General features: G+C 46.8%; 1 protein-coding gene across 1 annotated transcript in view; it reads left to right on the forward strand.

The window, feature by feature from the left end:
* LOC146813620 (hatching enzyme 1.2-like) overlaps positions 1 to 19,115 on the forward strand; it is a 33,024-nt gene extending 13,909 nt beyond the window's left edge. Inside the window, exons 4-9 of the mRNA XM_085610099.1 lie at positions 10,384 to 10,536; positions 12,127 to 12,244; positions 13,138 to 13,316; positions 14,514 to 14,595; positions 16,728 to 16,849; positions 18,960 to 19,115. Coding sequence (XP_085466225.1) covers positions 10,384 to 10,536; positions 12,127 to 12,244; positions 13,138 to 13,316; positions 14,514 to 14,595; positions 16,728 to 16,849; positions 18,960 to 18,991 — 686 coding nt within the window. The 3' untranslated portion in view covers positions 18,992 to 19,115. The remainder of the gene's footprint in view (positions 1 to 10,383; positions 10,537 to 12,126; positions 12,245 to 13,137; positions 13,317 to 14,513; positions 14,596 to 16,727; positions 16,850 to 18,959) is intronic.
* The last annotated feature ends 1,033 nt before the right edge of the window (positions 19,116 to 20,148 follow it).

Raw genomic sequence — 20,148 nt, forward strand, 5'->3', positions numbered from 1 at the left:
GAGCATGTATTACGGCCGGTTTATGGCCGTAATGCACGCAACCATAGGGAAATGTAGGAGTGCAACCAAACAGTGTTCGGTCGCATCCTAATTAGGCAGTTGCGACCGCTGACCTGAGGTCGGTTGGTCCCAGGACCGAGACGGTGTCGGGGGGACAATGTAATGAGCCCCATAGAGTTTGTAAACAAACCCTCACTCCCCTACCTAGTAGGGGACATGCTTCATCATTGGGTTCCCACCCTGGTGGCCAAGTGCTTCCAGGGTGTGCTGCGACGCCTGATTACAGCAGAGCTGGTTTCAATGATGCAGTGATATTGTGGCTGTGCCATCGTGAGTTGAAAATAAAAATAACTTGAGACTCCTATACACAAATTGTGATTTTGTTTTCAGGACTCTCTGTTAATATTAAACAAGCATTTGCAATGCAATAGGTCTCGCATTTGTTTGAGTTAGAGCTATTGGCATTGTAAATGGTAATGTCTTTTACCTATGTGTTACGGAGTGTATGAATGTGGTGTGTACTGGAATTATGTGAGAGCGATTGGATTCGTTAGTTATGTAATTGTGTGGTGTGGAGTTGTGTTGTGAAATTATGTGGTATGTGTGATGTAGAATTATGTGGATATTAATTATATGGTATTGCATGTATTGGAATTTTGTGGAGTGGGATTGTATGTTCTGGAGTGTAATTATAAGGAATGGCATTTTGTGCTGTGGAATGGTATGTAGTGGAGTTTAATTATGTGGTATGCAGTTCAATGTTGTGGAAGGATGTGGAATTGTGTGGAGTGTACTGGATGTATTTGGTGTGTTGTGCAATTATATTGTTGAGTTGTATTATGTGGTTTGGTGTTGAATTATGTGGTGTGGATTGTAAATGAGTGGAGTCGAATTGTGTGGTATGGAAATGTGTGGATAGCTTTGCGTTTAGTGGAGTGCATGTATGTGGTATAGATTGGAATAATGTGGGTTGGATTGGAATTGTTTGTTGTGCAATTGTGTGGCATGGAATGTGTGGTTTTGAATGGAGTATGATGCGCCTTGAATGAGGCGCCTGGTAAGGAAATATGCTGTGCCTTGACAGGGACGATGAGGATTGAAAGAGATGCTGTACGGATTGTTGCGCCTTGAAGGTTATGTCTTGAATGGAACTATGAGCCTTGAAAGAGATGATGTGCCTCGGTCGGGGTGATGCACCTTGAAGTGAATGATCTTTTGTGAAAGTAAGAATGTGCTTTGAATGATGCGCCTCGAAACCAACTATGCGCCTTTATGCAGGATGGCGTTTGAGACTGGGTGGTACATCTGCTCTGGCCTCCCCTGCTGAGTAGTGGGGGAGGGAGAGTGGGTGTGCATGAGAAGGAAACGGAGGGGCTAAAACAACACAGACAAGTTATATGGCGATCAGCTGTAAGGTGGCGGTAAAAAACAAGCATAATAGTGAATAAGAAGCCAACATTTACAAAGGACAATGGCACAAGCCAATGAAAAATATGGGCGGAGAGTAGGCGGCGCGTCAGTTTCATACTCAAATACAGCATACCTTGCAGAGCAGCGCATGCACTGCCCAGGCTTGACCTAAAACTATGGGTGGGGAAGCTCTTGGGTGGGATGGGTGCTGGAGCACAGCATTAGAAAGCAACAGATGAGCGGGGGAAGGCAGAGTGTCAGCAGGGCAGCCAGACTTTGCACAGGAGTGAAAATGGAAAGTCAGACTACTTTTCAGATATTCACATTCACAAGATGCCACAGGCAGATACCAATGCTTATGGACAGCTTTGTAAACCAATGCCTGACACCAGTAGAACCACAATAGCCAATGGCTGAAAGCAGCTGTCCAAAAGCCCCCACTTGAATATGTATGTTGTGGGGTGTCAAGATTCTCACCAGGCATCTATAAAGGTCTGTAGGTGAAACCTAACCATCTTTAAGAAGCACTGAAAATGATTCACAAGCAATAGCTGTGCTGCATAAGGTTTCACACCCTTTTTCCCGTCATTCCTGGTGTAAAACCGGTCTCTGAGAGGTACTAAATCACATTTGTGTTTCCTCGTTACATGTTGCAAAAGGTGGAAACTGTTGTGTGCGTGTGTGCAAAGTTCTGTGCTATCACATTGAGTCCGGTGAGCAGTCTCTGTGAGACACATGCTAAAATCTTAAACTTTTAAACCCAAGCTTTCACCATGTGCTGTGAGTTGCAAGAGATCTTGCAAAGTGAGAAAAACAGAGGGCAGCATTCCTTTCGCACTCCCACTTGCAGGGGAAGTTCTTCCACTTCCTTCCTAGGGCTTTTTTTTTAGAAGTTGGTGTGTTTTTCTCACATCCGGCAACAAAGGATGTGTTGTGCTGGTGCTGCTTCCGAGGCTGGGGCATTCACTCCTTGTACGAGTTATCGTGTTTGAAAGCACGGCTCTTGTTTGCCTGGGGGGCGGGGTGTGAGTGCAACTTCTGCACTCTGTTCTGAGGGGGGGAGGAGTTCAAGAAAATGCAGCTCTGCCTCACCTTGTCTTGTAAACTTTACATTTTTGGGTTTGTCTACTGCAAACAAGTCATTAATGTCATAACTCTGATAGCGTTGTTCAATTTAAATGAATGCGAGAGCTGCAGCAGACCTTTCTGAAACACAAGGTGGCGCTGGAGTAGCCAGGGTAACCTGGGACTTTATGCAAGCAAGGCAGTGACCCTCTGCCCGAGTAACAAGACGTAGGTATATCGGGGTGCAGTGCCCACACACACAACAGACCCCTATGCCACTGCGCCTGCTGCACTAACATTAACCACACCACTGATTTCAGTCACCTTTACATATGTACGTGCAGTGCCCGCTTTTGAAAGTGCTTAGTGACACCTTAGTCGATCCTCGGCTGGGTCAGAGGTCACTTGAATATTTTAAACAATACATGCAAGGGACACATTCGAACCTGTGTAGTAGATATCAATCAATAAAGACCCGGTGCCTGGAGCTTTGAGTGCTCAGAACCTCCAGTCCTCTCCCCTCCCCCTCCCGGCCCCGGCCCCAGGAGCCCCGGGCGCGTTCATTTATGGCTGCAGGGACAGCCTTACCGAAGAATTCAAGCAGAGGCTGGGGCAGCTGCTGACAGGCAGCAGAGGGGGAGAGGCAAAGAGGAGAAAAATAATCCATTGCTTTGCAATTCCAGTGCAAGTAACCACAAGAGAGTAACATAACTCATTCGCCCTGACATCATGACGTTTGTACTAAAATCAGGCTCCTTCACTGTTACTATAGGAGCCCAGGGAGATGACGTCCGTTAAATGAAAAAAATGTAGCATCTAAAGCCACGTAAAACAAATGGTGTGAGGAGGTGGCTCAACATTTAACGCTGCCGAGTGCCGACTTTGGAGCAGGAGAACAGAGTTCGAACCTCGGCGTGGGCAGCATCATTTAATTATAAATATCTCATGTATATTAAACGTAAATAAATACGGGGCCGAGAACAGGGTTTGGGTGGGGGCAGCATCATTTAATTATAAATATCTTGTGTATATTAAACGTAAATAAGTATGATGTGGCAGCAAAGAACAAAAGTAGTCCCTAACAGCCAACAGCATAAGTTAACTGTAGTTGGTCGATGCCTAGAACATGTGCGTGGCTGAGAGTGAAGCCGGCACGCATGCTAATGATGAAGTCCGGTTACATTATCAACCAGCAGTGAGTGCAGAGCACAGCTGATGGGGATAGAAAACAAGGAAGTAGTCCCTAAATACAAAAATAACAGCCAGGCAGCGGAGCTAAACTGTAGTTGGTCGGTGCTGCTTCCTGCAAAACGGAAGCAAGACGGAAGTGATGTATTGGACCACCAGCCAATGAATGAGCGAGATAAGACGAGCAATGCCAGATGTAACTAATGGCAAGTGACAAAACAAATAGAAGTGCAATGGGTGGAGTTTCACCACTAATACTGAATACTTAATGCCTCGGAGAGGCAGCGCATGCGCTGCCCTATGCGAGACCTAAAAATCATGGGGGACAGTTGTGGCATATTTAAATTGCTCCAGCTTATTCTTGAGGTGGTCAACATGTTTCGGCTAGATTTTTTGCTTTCAGGGTCAGATTGGCTTTCTTCAGGACCAAAGAATGTGATAAACTCTGGGTGTTGTGCAGTCAATACTTACAGAACCCCCACTGTTAGCATGCAAACCTACTGCATCCTTGACAGTCCCGTAAATTTTAGTACACATGCGAGTTTAGCATATTCATAGATAAGTGGGAGCAATTTAAATGTCCCACAAATATCCGCCATGATTGAGTGATGGTTCTTTTATAAACACCTTGTGTTTTCCAAATCATTTATACCACTACACACATTAGGTGCAGAATATTGATCAAAGCAGCTTATAGCTTATCAAAAACATTCACATCACCTCCCTCACCTGTATCTTTGACCATATGTTCATATACTTTCAATCCCTGTGGACCACCAAAATGCAAAAATATCCTCTTCTTCTTATCCTCCAAAATATTTCCTTCCTCATCTTTGGTATAAAAATAGTTTGAGAAAATACAGTTGGTCTAAAATGTCCTATTGTATTCTCAGGCTTACCATAAGCCCCCTGCCATTTAACTATTTCTGACCACCACTTAGTCTCCACTCTCAGTAGGAAGGGTTTATAAAACTGCCAATTAATCCTTTTTAGGTCTCGCCTGACCCAGTGCTTGGGCGCTAGTTTGGCGAGACCTTAAGTGAGGGCTTCAAAAAATGCTACCGCCGCCTACAGCTTGCAGTGCATGTGCGCGGGCGCACGCAAGCTGTGGCCGGCGGTAGCATTTTCCCCCCCAGCTTTTTAGCCAGCTTGCTAGAACGGGCAACAAGCACGCGCGCTTGCGTGCGCATCCCTTGCGCGCACATCCCTTGCGCGCGCTTCCCTTGCGTGTTTTAGCGCGTCATCGCGATCACTTTCGCTTTCACAGCGATCGTGATGACTTTCGTGGCCAATGCTTGTTTCCTCCAGTTTCCTCCGTTTTAGTTATATTTATTCCAGTTCGTGTATCGCCTCTTTCTTCCTTTGCCCATCCAACCTCCGTTTTCGTTATATCTCCTGCCCCCTTTCCACCTAATATGCTTCCTACCCCACCCTTATTCCTCCCCTCCTTCCCGCGTGCACCATGCAGTCCTTCCACGTCTCACCTCTTTCCCCACATTTCTACCTGCACCGCCTCTAATCCTATAACCATCCTCCCCACTTTGCTGTCTCTTTCTACACGTGGTCTGTCTCATTTCCCTCATTCTCTGACTGCCTTTGTCCCAGTACCTCCTGATGCACACCACCACACGTCCCTCTCTTAACCTCTCACTCACGCTCCTTCTCTCCTACGTCACTCCCCCTCATTATACCATGTCATTGCACCTACTCCTCTACCCCCATCTCAGCCTACGTCTCACTTCTTCCACATCATTACTTTCCCAGCCCTTCCTTTGCTCCCTCTCACCACCTTTACGCATATTCAGGTGCACACTCTTAAGTGTGCACACACCCTTTTCATGCCCTGTACTCCCTTTCCTCGTGTCCCCTCTAGAGCAGCACTCTCTTTTAATGTTCTCTCCTCCACTTTCTTCCTTCTCATCACTTCTCTTGCCACCCATTTCTTACAACATCCCACCCTTGAGCCCCCTCCCTCACTTTCTTTTCTTCCCTTATTACGCTTCCACATTTCATTCTTTCACCTCTTCCCTCTGCGCCTCACGGCCTACCTCTTCTCCTCTCCACTATTCCCTCGGAAGCCTTTTCTCTCCCTTTTCCTATGCTCGCTCCCCCACCCTTCTCCCGCCCTCCACGCCCTTCACTTCTCCAGCCTCCGTCTCATCCTCTCATCCGTATCTCATTGTTTTCGTCTCCACCGCCATCGTCTCATCTGTATCTCGTTATCTTCTCCACTCTCACCTCATTGTCCTTATTTTCTCTCCCTCTGCTTATCCGTCCTCATCTCCTTCTATTCTCCCTCACCCCTCTTTCTCAACTTCCGATGTTCTTTTCTCACCTTGCAGGGTCCTTCTACCCCTCTACCTGTGTAAAATCCTTCTCTTCTCCACACCTCTTTTATTCTCTCCCTGCTCGCTTCTAGCACGCTTTCCATCCCCACTGCCACATATTCATCTACTCTCCCCCCTCTCCATCCTCCCTTCTCAACTCTTTCTGGCCTTATTTCCTTCAGGACATTCTGGATTCTTCACAGCTCATCTGGCCTCGCTAAACCCCCCAACCTCCTCATCTCTTTCTTGCCCCCTCTCCAGCCTCCCTCTCCTCTGGCCTCACTTCCCTCCCTGCCCTCCACAACTCTTTCTTGCCTCCCTCCTCTCCAGCCTCCCTCCACTCTGGCCTCGCCCCCCCTCACAAACTCTTTCTTGCCCCTCTCCTCTCCAGTCTCCCTCCCCTCTGGCCTCGATGCCCCCACCCTCCTCATCTCTTTCTTGCCCCCTCTCCAGCCTCCCCCTCCTCTGGCCTCACTTCCCCCATCTCTCTTTCATGCCCCTCTCCTCTCCAGCCTCCCTCCCCTCTGGCCTCCCCATCTCTTTCTTGCCCCCTCTACAGCCTCCCTCTCCTCTGGCCTTGCTTCCCTCCACATCTCTTTCTTGCCTCCCTCCTCTCCAGTCTCACTCTCCTCTGGCCGCACTACCCCCCCCACCCTCCTCATCTCTTTCTTGCCCCGTCTCCAGCCTCCCTCTCCTCTGGCCTTGCTTCCCCCCGCCCTCCTTATCTATTTCTTGCCCCTCTCTTCTCCAGCCTCCCTCTCCTCTAGTCTCATTCCACTCCCATCTCTTTTTAGTTTCTTTCTTCCACCTACATCCTCACCCTTATCTCAGCCACTCCCCCCTCTTCTCTCCACCTTCCATCCTTTTCTCCTGGTCCTTCTCTCCCACTCTTTATTCTCTCACCTCCCCATCTTTTTCCTGCCCCCTCCCCATGCTTTTCCATTTCCATTTCCTTTTCTCTCCTTCCAGAGCTTCTGCTCCTTCTGTACTCACCCCTCCCGATCCTGCCTCATCTTATTACCTTTTAGGTCTCCACCCGCCATCTTCCTCTTTTTCCATCGATGTTCACTCATCTCCCCCGACCTTCTATCATCTTTAGATCCCATTTCATCTCCTCTAGTATGCCCCCACTCTCCTTCCCCCTATCTAATCCCCTCCTAAATCTGACACCTTCCTACTGCTGTCCTCACTTCACTCCCCCTTCACTTTCTCTTCTCTCACATTCTATCCCCACTGAACCTCCTGTTCTCTTCATCTCTCTATTTGCCTTCCTGGCACACTTCTCACTAATTTTACACTCCCTTTCCTCTTCTTTCCTCCTTCCATTCTCCTTCCCTACCTCTGCCCTCACCAATCCCCCACAACCACACACACACAACCACAACCACACACTCAATAACACAAACACACAACCACACACACCACCACACACAACCACAACTACACACACAACCACAACACACAACCACAACCACACACCCAACCACAACAACACACAACCGCACCCACACACAGAACCACACACACAACCACAAACACACACACAAAACCACAAACACAACCACAACCACTCACACACACAAAACCACAAACAAACAACCACAACCACTCACACACACAACTGCACACAACTACAACCACACACAACTACAACCACACACACACAACCACACATACACACACACACACAACCATAACCACACACAGAACCACACAACCACACACACACACAACACAACCACACACAACCACATTTCATCTCCTCTAGTATGCCCCCACTCTCCTTCCCCCTATCTAATCCCCTCCTAAATCTGACACCTTCCTCCTACTGTCCTCATTTCCTCCCCCTCACTTTCTCTTCTCTCACATTCTATCCCCACTGAACCACCTGTTCTCTTCATCTCTCTATTTGCCTTCCTGGCACACTTCTTGCTAATTTTACACCCCCTTTCCTCTTCTTTCCTCCTTCCATTCTCCTTCCCTACCTCTGCCCTCCCCAATCCCCCCAACCACAACCACACACTCACAACCACAACCACACACACAATAACACAAACACACAACCCCACACACCACCACACACAACCACAACTACACACCCAACCACAACAACACACAACCGCACACACACACAGAACCACACACACAACCACACACACAACCACAAAACACACACAAAACCACAAACACAACCACAACCACTCACACACACAAAACCACAAACAACCACAACCACTCACACACACATCCACACACAACTAGAACCACCCACAACCACACACAGACAACCACACATAACCACACACACTCATACACACACACACACATAACCACAACCACACACAGAACCACAGAACCACACACACAACACAACCACACACACACACACACACAACACAACCACACACAAACACACACATACAACCACACACACACACCCCACACACACACAACCACACACACACACAACCACACACAACCACACACACACACACTCACACACGCAATAACACAAACACACAACCACAACCACACACAGACAGCCACACACACACAACCACCCACACTCAACCACACACACACACAACCACACACAGTTTTTTTGGCTGTCAGCATAAATACGCTGGCACCAAACACGATGAACACCTCGGGAAAGTTTGGGAAGTCACCCCCAACTTTGAAACCACTTGCTGTTGCAGAGTGTGTGCTGTGCACATGGCAATACCTTGACACAGCGCACTGTTGCAAGGAATGCTTTGAGCCTCGGAGGCTGACAGACCTCAGTCTGTGCATTAGTTCACCCCATCTTGGCGCTGCATAAAAACAGGGTGCCCACTGTCCAGCATGAAGTGAGACATTGTGATCGGGGCTAGCGATGCTGTTTAGCAATCTGCTTAGAACATTGTGTTTCATTTAGGGCTATAACATAAAGGAGCACTGGCAACGCTGATAAAATGGATTTCATTTTGAGCAGTGACTAAAACTTTAAAAAAGCCTGCAGCACTGAAACAAGCATTTGCAATGCAATAGGTATCGCATTTGCAAAAGTTTCAGCTATTGTCATTGTTCATGACAATGCCTTTTTTTATCTATTTTATAAAACAAACACATAAATAAATGGCATCATTTCCAATGCCAATAACTAGTGTTGCATTATTATTAGCAATGTCAACTGCTCACACTTTTATAATGCCAGACCTATTGCATTGCAAATGCTTCTTGTAGCTCTGCTACTGCACTGCGTGGTTCTCCTGGCATTCAATACTAGTCGCCAAATGTAAAGACACAACACTCTCTGGAATCTCAAAATCCAAGTTTATTCCTCATAAACGGCAGTACATAAATGCCTGTCCAACGTCTCCGATTTCCCTGCGGCAGCTGCGGATTCCTAAACCTTAAGCATTCTGGAATCAGAAGCAGCTTCTTGCAGGCTACAATGAAAGTAACACGGAATAACAACATAGAGGACAGCAAGATAACACAACAAGACCAGTTAAATAAAATGCCATCCTAACACCTCCTACCCCACCACTTTTTGGTGCCACCAAGGAACCAAAAGGAAGGGAAGTTAAATATTTTTTATTTCCCTAGGTCACACAGATCACCTCTGCATTTTTGGCAGGACACAAAGACCCATTTTAATTGTTCAAGAACCATTAACATTTCTATGATGACTCTGTGGGAAGTGATAGATTAATTTCTTTTAAACAATCAAGCCACACTGTATATACGGTGTTACGACCAAGTGCAAAGTACGTACTTGATCCTGCTGGTAAACTACATGCAATACAGACCATGCCATAACATGAATTTCCTATGACATTCAGGCTGTACATACATATGGCTGATATCTCAGCTCCATCCTGCATGTCCTGCAGGGGTGTGGTCACCCCATGGAGGAACAAGGCTGGATGCGTTTTAGGCAGCGGAACTGCAAGACCTCTAGCAGAATTCACCTCCTACTTACTTATGACAGGGTGTATTTTAGATGCCCACAACCCTATCCTATGGAAATTAAGGTAATAAACTTTCACCTGGAGATTTGTAGCAAATGCTTCAATTAAGACCATTAATGTGAGTTGCTTTCAAAATAAATCTGTTTTTATTTCACAGTTTGTGGTACCATGCAGACATACTCCTGCTCTCCAGGCGTGGAACAATGTGTGTAACAGAGGAGCGTGTAGGGTTCATAAACAGATCACATCAGGCAGAAGGGTTCGAAAAAGAGGTTTCCATGACGCTGCTTGTACTCTGTGGCTATAGTGGTGAGGGTGCAAGCATTAGCTGCAAAGGAGTTCATAACAAGCATGAAGCCTGCCAGCCTTTGCCGTAGATGGCTGAAATATTCAGAATATAACCTCAGTTGCTTTTCTCCTGTCTTCATTTTTCTCAGGTAATTCTCCCTTTGGTTGGCCACCCCTTGTATTTGGTGACATCGCAGTGGACCCCCTGGGAAACGCAGACCGATGTGCCTCTGACCGGTGCCGCTGGCCCAGTGCTGCTAACGGGCAGGTGCTAGTGCCCTTTGAGATCTCCCCCACCTACTGTAAGTAATAAGTCACAAACCTTTATGGATTTTAAGTTGTTCCTGCAGTTTGGATTTTATTCTCGAAAAACCTGGTCTCATTACTTGCATGCAGTCACATAAAAATTAAACGGTGATTAACTTTTCAGACTGACTCATGTCCTGTGACATAGTAATTATGATTATTAAAGTATTTATAAAGCGCATTCTCACCCCTGAGGGATATCCCAGCGCCAGACCTCATACTTGCTTAGTTCTAACCTTCTCCAAATCCACCCCTTCTGGATTTCTTGATTCGTGCACAGTATATCAAAGCATCAACAGCAGAGCAGGGATCCCGAGTCGGCTTATAAAATTTAATTCTGGCACATTGGATTGCTGGACCTTGTCATAAAGTGCTCTGTGTACGTGGCAAACTAGCTTAAAAATGAATCTCTTACGAACTGGAAGCCAGTGAAGAGAATTGAGAGAGGCCACAGTGGAACTCCTGCTCGGCTTGTTACAAATCAGTCTTGTCGCCGCATTCTGAATAGACAAGACGTGTGAACAAAGAATCCGGCATGCCCATATGTAGCTTGTTACCGTAGTCTGGCCTACTAATAATCAAAGCTTGGATGCTGTTCCTTCACCATGTCACTGAGATCCACCAAATAATGTGTGAAGAGTGCGCAGAAGTCCAAACCAGCTCCTGCACACTGTATGTACCGCCTTCTGCATTGGAAGAGAATCATCACTTAAAAACCCAGATTCTTCGCCTCCCTTTTAGACCTTGGTGTTGGACCTAACAACAAAGGCCACCAAGAATCATTCCATACCATACCTTGCAGACCCAACCAAACACCAAGATTTCTATTTTGTCTGCATAATGTTTTAAACAATGTGCCCGCAACCACCCTGCTGCTTCGGCGAGGCAGCCACCTAAATTCCCTCGAGTCTCAGAGTACTTGTCGTCAATAGAACTAATCAGCTGAGTATCGTCAGCATACATAAAGATCTCAAGGCCTAATGCCTAGACAATCCAAGGTGACAAATAGATGTTAAACAAGGTCGGACTCAGAGAGGATCCCCGAGGAACTCCACATTGCAATCCTGAGGGTTTGATGTAAAACGGGGCAGCCGTAGCGAACGAGATCTTTACTTATAAACAAGCGAAACCATCGCATGGTAGAGGAACGCAGACCAATTCCATGCAGCCTCGGAAGCAAAAGGAGATGAGACTCTGTGTTGAAAGCCGCAGACAGATCTGAAGGGATCAGGGCTGCTAATCTGCCCTGATCCACGAAAGACCTAATACTGTCCAACACCTCCAGTGTCAATGATGTGGACATTTCTGTCATCACATGGGCATGAACTAGCAAATCAGAGATCCATAACCACCATTGCCGCAGGCCATACACACTGTGGCTATCACAGAGATAGATTGGACGCTTAGCCTGCTCTGTGGCCAGGAGTCAGATATGGTTAACATAAGTGGAGCTTCAATGCCAACAGTTTCATTGAGTTTGTCATAAATAATGTAGACTCCACTGTAGGTGTGGCTGTTCTTGCAATAATCTTGTGGAATCACAACTAGTGTTTTGACTTGTTTCTCTGATTCTTTGTTCCTGTCAGCCCCAAATGAGCGAGCTGTGATAATGGGCGCCATACAATCGTTCGCAGCACGTACCTGTATTTCGTTCAGACCTCGAACAAACGAACGCGACTATCTCTTCATCGAACCACAGAATGGGTCAGTATGTATGCTTCGTGGGGCATTTTCGAGGGCAGTGTTTGATGGGTATTTCTGGACAGCCCATATGATGGAACAGTGTCTGAAAGGGCATTTTTGGCATAGTGCCAGAAGAGAATTATTATGACAGGTTGTGTGATTGCTGCTGATGGCAGTGTCTAAAGGCTGATTCTCAGGTGAGTGCATCTGTATATGTGACTGATGCTGTTTGACATCAGCACGTCTGAGAATACGTCACTATTGCAGAAATGAAGAATATATAGCAACTGTAAAGCAATCTTTGAAATCCCTAAAAAGATAAGGACAAAGTACAAAGTTGTCAGTGCTGCATAAGCGTGGCGTGGCTTTACTGGATGAATCAGATAAACTCATAGCAGGGCGAACACAACTTGAGGTTAAATGATAATCGAATTGTGGACCCTGCGGGCTGGAGATACTAAAGGGATAGAACTCTCAACTAATCCCAGCAGGGTTGGACTGGCCATCGCAGGCACCGGACATTCCCCCAGTGGGCCGGAGGGCTGTGGGACGGTTTTGTTACAAGGGGACGGTTTTGCTTTGATGCACAGGCCAGTCAGTGAAGGTCTCACTTTGCACTGTTAGTAATAGGCGTATGGGGGGTTATCAATAAGTAACGATGGGGTCTGTATATTAGGAGTGGCAACATAAAGAAACTTGTTCCGTAACGAGGTTCACTAAAGCGCCATTAGAAAGTAAGGAAAGGGATGTGCTATTTACGTAGGGTTTCATTATTGAAGTGGTGAGAACCTGTACTGCCCCTTACTCCATTTCCTGAAGGGCAGTGAGGCCTACATGCAGCCGGGTGAGAATCTAGTATAGAAGAGCAGCCAGTGTACGAGTGCTCATCACAGTGCGCCCTTCCACCTCTGCAGGTGCTGGTCCTTCATTGGACGGACCGGGGGTCGTCAGGTGGTGTCCATACAGAGGAACGGATGTGTCTTCACCGGCACGGTGCAGCACGAGCTCCTCCATGCCCTGGGCTTCCACCATGAACAGAACCGCAGCGACCGCGATGACTTTGTCACCATCCTCCTCCAGAATGTGATGCCAGGTAAGTCTGGAAGGTGCGACGTAACTAACCTGGGTTAAGATTTGATCTATTCTATGCCCTATAGATCTCATAGAATATATATTGATTTCATTTACCTGGGTTTGTTGAACCACTGTATTCTGAAATTCTCCTTTTTTGGGATGCTATGAGGGCGAGGGTATATGGGGAAGGCAAGGGTTATGCAGTCTTATGGTGAAGTCATTAGCTGGAGGCAGTACCAAGCCTTTCACTGGGAGTTCACCTTTATATTGGATAGATAAATATAAAAGGTACAAATGGAACAGCCACGACGACACATAAAGGAACCGGTGTTGCTGGACCAGTAAGCTCAGTCCTGTTACAAAGAAACAAACATAAGCAGAAGTTGCAGCATAATGGTGAAGGTGCAAACCACGTTTTACAACAGTACACGATTGACGATATCAGCAAAGTATGTAGTTTGTCATTTTTCGACCTTTTCACCCTATAACCCGTTTTAGTATTGTTTTATTTTTCTTGAGCCGAGTCTTGGGGGCAGGGCCAGGGTGAAGACAGGATGGAGTGGGGGGGGGGGGCACTGCCTTCACTGTGCATGTGGGTTTGGCCGGCCAGCCCAGGTGCATTACTGGGTTGGAGAGAGCAACAGCTCCGAGTCTGTCTGGGAGCGCAAATCATCGGCACGAAGGCCAATCGTGAAGCTGGTCTCATGCAAGAGAGCAGCTTCAGGATTGGCCGCAGGCCAGTCTGGGAGCCTGTGCCTGCCTGCAGTGGAGAGGAGAGCGGCAGATTATGCGTGATCCCGTATGGTGGCAGATAACTTTAAAAAAAATGTTATTTGTCTATGTCGTCCCCCCATCCATCCCCCTGTCCCCTTCCCCGCCCTGTCCCACCTCTATTCCCAAACACAAGCCTCCTGAAGATGATAAAGATGGCCGCCACAATGCAAACAGAGCCCTTGTTCTCTCTGTGTCTCCTATGTTCTTCCACATTAAGGGGACCAAGGGAACTCCAAGTGGCACAGGACCTTCGGTGGTCTTGAGAACGAGAGGCCTCCTCCTCCAGCTTTCCGTGTCTCATTCCTTACTATATGCAGTGTGGAAGCACACGTCTGATTAGTACCTTAGGGTACTGTTTGCCATGATATTACTGGACCTGAGACTTGAGCAACTCGTATTTTAATAACGTGAACAGTGATTGCTTGTATTTATTTTCTCTTAGGCATGGAGCATAATTTCCGAAAGGTGAACACCAATAATCTTGGCACTCGTTATGACTATGCTTCAATTATGCACTACTCAAGGTACGTTTTGTGAAACAAAATTCGCGATGCCATTGCTTAACTGAGAATATCTGTTTTTGCATCATTAATACTACCTAAATGAGTTATCAGATCTTGGGAATCTTGGGTTGGATATGGCATCAGGGGCCGCATTATACATGCGGGGCATTTTCCTTCATTGCGCTGGGCGCACCTTTTAAAAAGTTTGCCTAGCACAATGAAGGAAAATGCACTGTATTATGATTAATGCAGTGCCCCCAGGTCAGCCGCGAACTCGCGATGCCCTGGGGGCAGCGCATTCAAGTGAAGAACCAAACGTCTGCTTTGAAGCCGCTCCGTGATTTCCAGTGCAGGCGGCACCCACCTGTACTTTTAAAGGGGATATCTAGGGGTTCATAGGACCTCCTTTGCTCCGCCAGAGAGCTACTCTTAGGGGGCACACTGACAGTGTGACACCTTTTAGGTGGTGCACTGTCAGTGTGCCTCCTGATAGCTTCTTTGCCTCTGTGCCCACGTTTGTAATACAGCACAGGCACAGAGGCCAATGGATTCTTTCATTTGCATGGGGCACGCCCTCATGCAAATGAGGGAACGCCCCCTGAAGATAGCGTTGGCGCTTTATGCGTGCCAACAAGCGACAGCGCTATTGGTATTACAGAAGGGGCTGCAAAAGCATCTATGGCCCCTTCTGTAATACCAAAGTGCCCCAGGGCATGCACAGCCGTCCGTTGCACCCCCGGAGCACTTTGTGTAATATGGCCCCTGATAGCTACTCTCATTATCACTTGCATATGCCTTCACCGACTCACCTGCACTGATACACCTATTTTTCACTGTCATTCTATAATTTCTAGACGTAGCAGATAACGGATGGTTATGAGATGTAAAGTAAGCTTGTTAAATCTCACCATCGGGTTTTACGAAAAGGGGGCTTGGGGTATCTGCCCAAGAAGCCAGTTTGGCTGTGGTGCAAGTGCTATACCAAGCGCGTATAAGGGTAAATAGTGAACGAATGGGAACAATGTTGTATCATTCCACATCCCCAGTGGAGCCCACAGGCTCCTGAGGACAAGAAAGAACACTGAAAACATTCCTCTTAAAATTCCTCAGTACTAAGAACACTAAGAAATAGATCTTTTATCTCAGGGCTAAAAACTCAGGGGCCGATTCACAGAACTAACTTAAGACAAAATCCTAAACTTACTGCTTTTAGGATTTTGTCTTAAGTTTGTCTTACGACAAACTTAAGAAAGACTTAAGACAGACTTAAGACAGACTTAAGACAGACTTAAGACAAACTTAAGACAAAATCCTAACTTAAGTCTGTCTTAAGTCTGTCTTAAGTTTGTCTCAAGTCTGTCTTAAGTCTGTCTTAAGTCTGTCTTAAGTTTATCTTAAGTCTGTCTTAAGACTGTCTTAAGTCTGTCTTAAGACTGTCTTAAGTCTGTCTTAAGTTTGTCTTAAGATAAACTTAAGACAAAATCCTAACTTCTGTGAATACCAAAAGAAGTAAGTTTAGGATTTTGTCTTAACTTACTTCTGTGAATCGGGCCCTTATTCTTTATTTCTTTTCTTAAAATCTTGATTTTGTTTGACATCAGGTGGTCACCGGATAATTAATTAGCTACATTTCTGACTTTTTGCAATTCATTTGAGTCACAAACCTTTGCAATGTCACCTGAAGCGACACAGAGAATGGCGTAGGAAGTGCAATCTCGCTCAGGTAAATCGAAGATTAAATCAAGGGAAAGCCTACTAGAAAGAGTGGTCAATATTATGACTTACCAAAAAGAAATCAAGAACTGTCAAAAGCTAATCATATCTGAGATCAGATTCTGTGGACACCCTCAATACTGGATGTAGAAGGTTGTAGCCCATCTTGAAGTAAGTGTGCAGAGTTTGCTACAGGTTGCGAAGATGTATTTAGCTCATAAGATTTAACACATTTGGTGTTCATGGTTAATGGACACTAACATTTGACTCACTCCAGCTCACAGGCTGCCATCCACAAGCAGTCTTCTCAAATACTCTTCCTATGCACATGCAATGTGACCCGCCTTGTCACTTAGAGTTTTCACAGAGGGGTCATTGCCTCTATGCTGACAATAGTAGGAGATTGCCTTGCATCTGCTCATACTTGTATTTCATTACAGGACCGCCTTCTCACGCAATCGGAGTCCCACCATTATACCCAAGCCCGATCCTAATACTCCTATTGGGCAATCTCGACAGTTCACCGAAACCGACATCGCAAAGATCAACATGTTGTATTGCTGTAAGTAAACAAGTGTGTCATGAGTGGTCCTCTTCATGTAGCTTATGTTGCTTTGTAATTGATGGGATGGTGTGGAGACTACTGGAGGCACCCAGGGAGCGCGCCTCTTTATACCTCAGTATTATAATATCAGGGCACCCAGCATTATCATTTGGGGCTAATAATATACGTTATGCTATCTTGGATTTTTTCTATAGAGAAGTGTTCACATTTCCAAGACCTTTCAGCGCTGTACTAACTCAATGCTGAGCCTTCTTGAAAACTATACTTTTCTTCCCCCTGCGTCCATGAATCTGCGGGGCATGTTCACAAGTGAGTGGTGAAGCGCGGTGTTAAGCAAAAATTGCTAACGCCACGATCCGTCAATCTAAAATGCAGCGATGCGCCGTACCTACAATGGTACCGCACATCACTGCGTTTTCCCTAGTGCTGGCGCCAAACTCAGCTGCCTATCGCCAACGTAGGCATCCTTGCACCATAGTGCAAGGATACCTGCGTTGATGGAATGATAGCTTATGTGCCGGAAGCTGACCCTTCCTGCACATAAACAATCACTAATGGTGACTTGTAACTCCTATGTGTGCGGCATTGTGCAGCACACATAGAAGTTGCAAATTGTCATTTCTTTAATGATTGTTTATGTGCGGAAAGGCACACCTTCCTGCACATAAACAATCATCCACGGCCATTTGCTGCTTCTCTGTGTGCTGCACAATGCAGCACCCATAGACACAGCAACAATTAAACATTTCTCCTCACCTCTCCATGTTGACACCCGGTTTTCCTTGGCCTAAATTTTGGAGCTGTCCCATATTTACGCCACCCTTGTAAATCGGGGGCAGCATCAAAATCAATGGGTGTTGCGTCGGTACGCCCGCCACAACACCCATTACTCGCCCCTTTCACGCTAATTATAGCATGAAAGGAGACCTTAATCACAAGGTGGCGTTAAGTCACATTAAGTGGCTTAACCCTGCTTTGTAAATAAGGCGAAGGGATTATCCCCACAGGAACGTAGCAAAAAGTGACGTTCCTGTGGCGATAAGCCCCTATTAAAGCCATTAAATGTTCTCGTTAAAGTATAGAAAACCTTCCTCCTCCCTGTCTATTCCACAGCTATGTATATTGTGAAGTACACTGTACAGCTGTAACAAAACCACTCTTTTCTGCAGGCTTTGTTCTCTCCCTCTACACTTTAACATTCCTTCTGCTTCCCACGAGGTCTTGTCATATTGTTTACCTGCTTTGAGTTCATCCTACATTCAATCTTAAAATTACTCAAAAGTATGGAAATCTGCTCTGTTGCTGGCTGTGATGTGACTGGTCTTTGCGTGGGGGTGTGCACTGTTACTTATAGTGCTATAACTGTTCTGTGTGAGAGCAAGGGAAGCTGGCACTGTTGCCTGTGCTCTCACTCTTGTCTGTCTAACAGAAGCTTGCACAGCTGCTGCTTGTACTGTGACTGTTCTGTGTGAGCGCAAGGGAAGCTGGCACTGTTGCCTGTGCTGTCACTCTTGTCTGTCTAACAGAAGCTTGCACAGCTGCTGCTTGTACTGTGGCTGTTCTGTGTGAGCGCAAGGGAAGCTGGCACTGTTGCCTGTGCTCTCACTCTTGTGTCTGTCTAGCAGAAGCTTGCACAAATGCTGCTTGTACTGAGGGTGTTCTGTGTGAGCGCAAGGGAAGCTGGCACTGTTGCCTGTGCACTCACTCTTGTCTGTCTAACAGAAGCTTGAACAAATGCTGGTTGTTCTGTGTCTGTGATGGATGCTTGGATGGCTGCTGCGCATACTTTACCTCCTCTCCGCTTGTGCAGTACTCCTGGATGTAGCATACCTCTCCTCTGTGCAAGGGGAGCGTGCACTGCTGCTGCTTGTGCTATTACTGTGCAGTGGGCAGGAGGAAGGCATGTACTGTCAATGCACCTGTTGTACTTGTTCGGTCTGTGCAAGGGAAATCTGCAGTGCCGTTGCTGTACTATACTATCTATGTGTATGAAGGAAGCTTGCCTTGCTGCTGCCCACGCTGTGACTTGAAGCTTGGCAAAATCTCACTATACAAAAGAATGCAAGTGGTAAAACCTATTCATCCGCCTTGTTCTTCCCTCTTGCAGCGAGAGAGACGCCTTCGAGAACTCTACTCTAAAGCCTGCAGGAGTATGAAGATGAAAAGTGCTTCGAAGAACTGAACTGCGCCTTTGCTGACACACTGTCTTTGTTGTTCGCACATACTCAACATTTCTAAATAATAAACCTATGTGGACATCTGCTTTCGGGCTCTTGGAAAGCTTGTGTGTGTCTACTGCCCAGTCATTTAGGCATGCTGTACCTAAAATTGCTTGCACCACTTAGTTTAGTTTCACGTCAGTTGCGGATTTAAAAGAGGTCAGAGATGCCACGCCCTCTCCCCCAAATCCCGAGCTTATATCTTGTTTCTGGTGTCTCCCGGTGCACCGCTGCCGATGGGTTGTCGTGAAGTGAAAATTCACACAAACATAAAATGCATGTAAGATTAAAATGCAAGCAATTAGCTTGCAAAAGTGGACCCAGTCCTTAGCTTTTGACTTACACTTTGAGGATGAAGTACTTGCGCATTAAAGTAAATGTTGTGCAATTCCTTGTTTCGTCTTCTTGGGTTGCTGAGCATATGCAGGGTGCATGCAGCATCGTGATTTGTCGGCGGAGGGCGATGTACTGCTAGGCAACAGCAGGTTGGCTGGGAGGCAATGCTGAATGTTCAGTGATCCGAGGGCCTCTGGGTTAGAGGGGTTCCAGAAGAGTTTACAGGGGTGATATCTCGTGGGTTGGAGGGGACATGTGTTGGCGTCTCTAGGGGCGCAGTCCGTTGAAGTGTACCTGTACACTGCTGTATAGTGTCACTGGGGCCAGCAGGGCAGGGATCATTTTCTGTCTTTGGTTTGTCATCTTTGTGGGGGCAGCAGTGGTGTAACTAAATGAGGGGGCCCCACTGCAAAGTGAATGGAGGGGCCCCCTTCCGGACTTATCGGAAGATCTCAGACCAGGATACTGTACTGAAGGGGGGCGGGGGATTGGCCTGGAGCTCGCCCCCACACCTGCAATGCAGGGGCTGCAGGGGCCTTTGTTACGCCACTGGGGGGCAGCTATATTGTAGCCTTGGTGGAGGCAGAAATGCAGTGTCCAAGGTGGGTTGGGGTGTGGTGGTTATGCTGCTAGGGTAGGGTCTTGAAGTGGGCAGTGTCTGAGGTGTGGGCAGGGATTGTTGAAGCAAGAGGGTAGGGACTGAGGTGGCTGCAGGGGGTGTGGTGGCAACTAGATAGTGAC

The sequence above is a fragment of the Triturus cristatus genome, chromosome 6 (assembly GCF_964204655.1).
Source record: "Triturus cristatus chromosome 6, aTriCri1.1, whole genome shotgun sequence".
Taxonomy (NCBI): domain Eukaryota; kingdom Metazoa; phylum Chordata; class Amphibia; order Caudata; family Salamandridae; genus Triturus; species Triturus cristatus.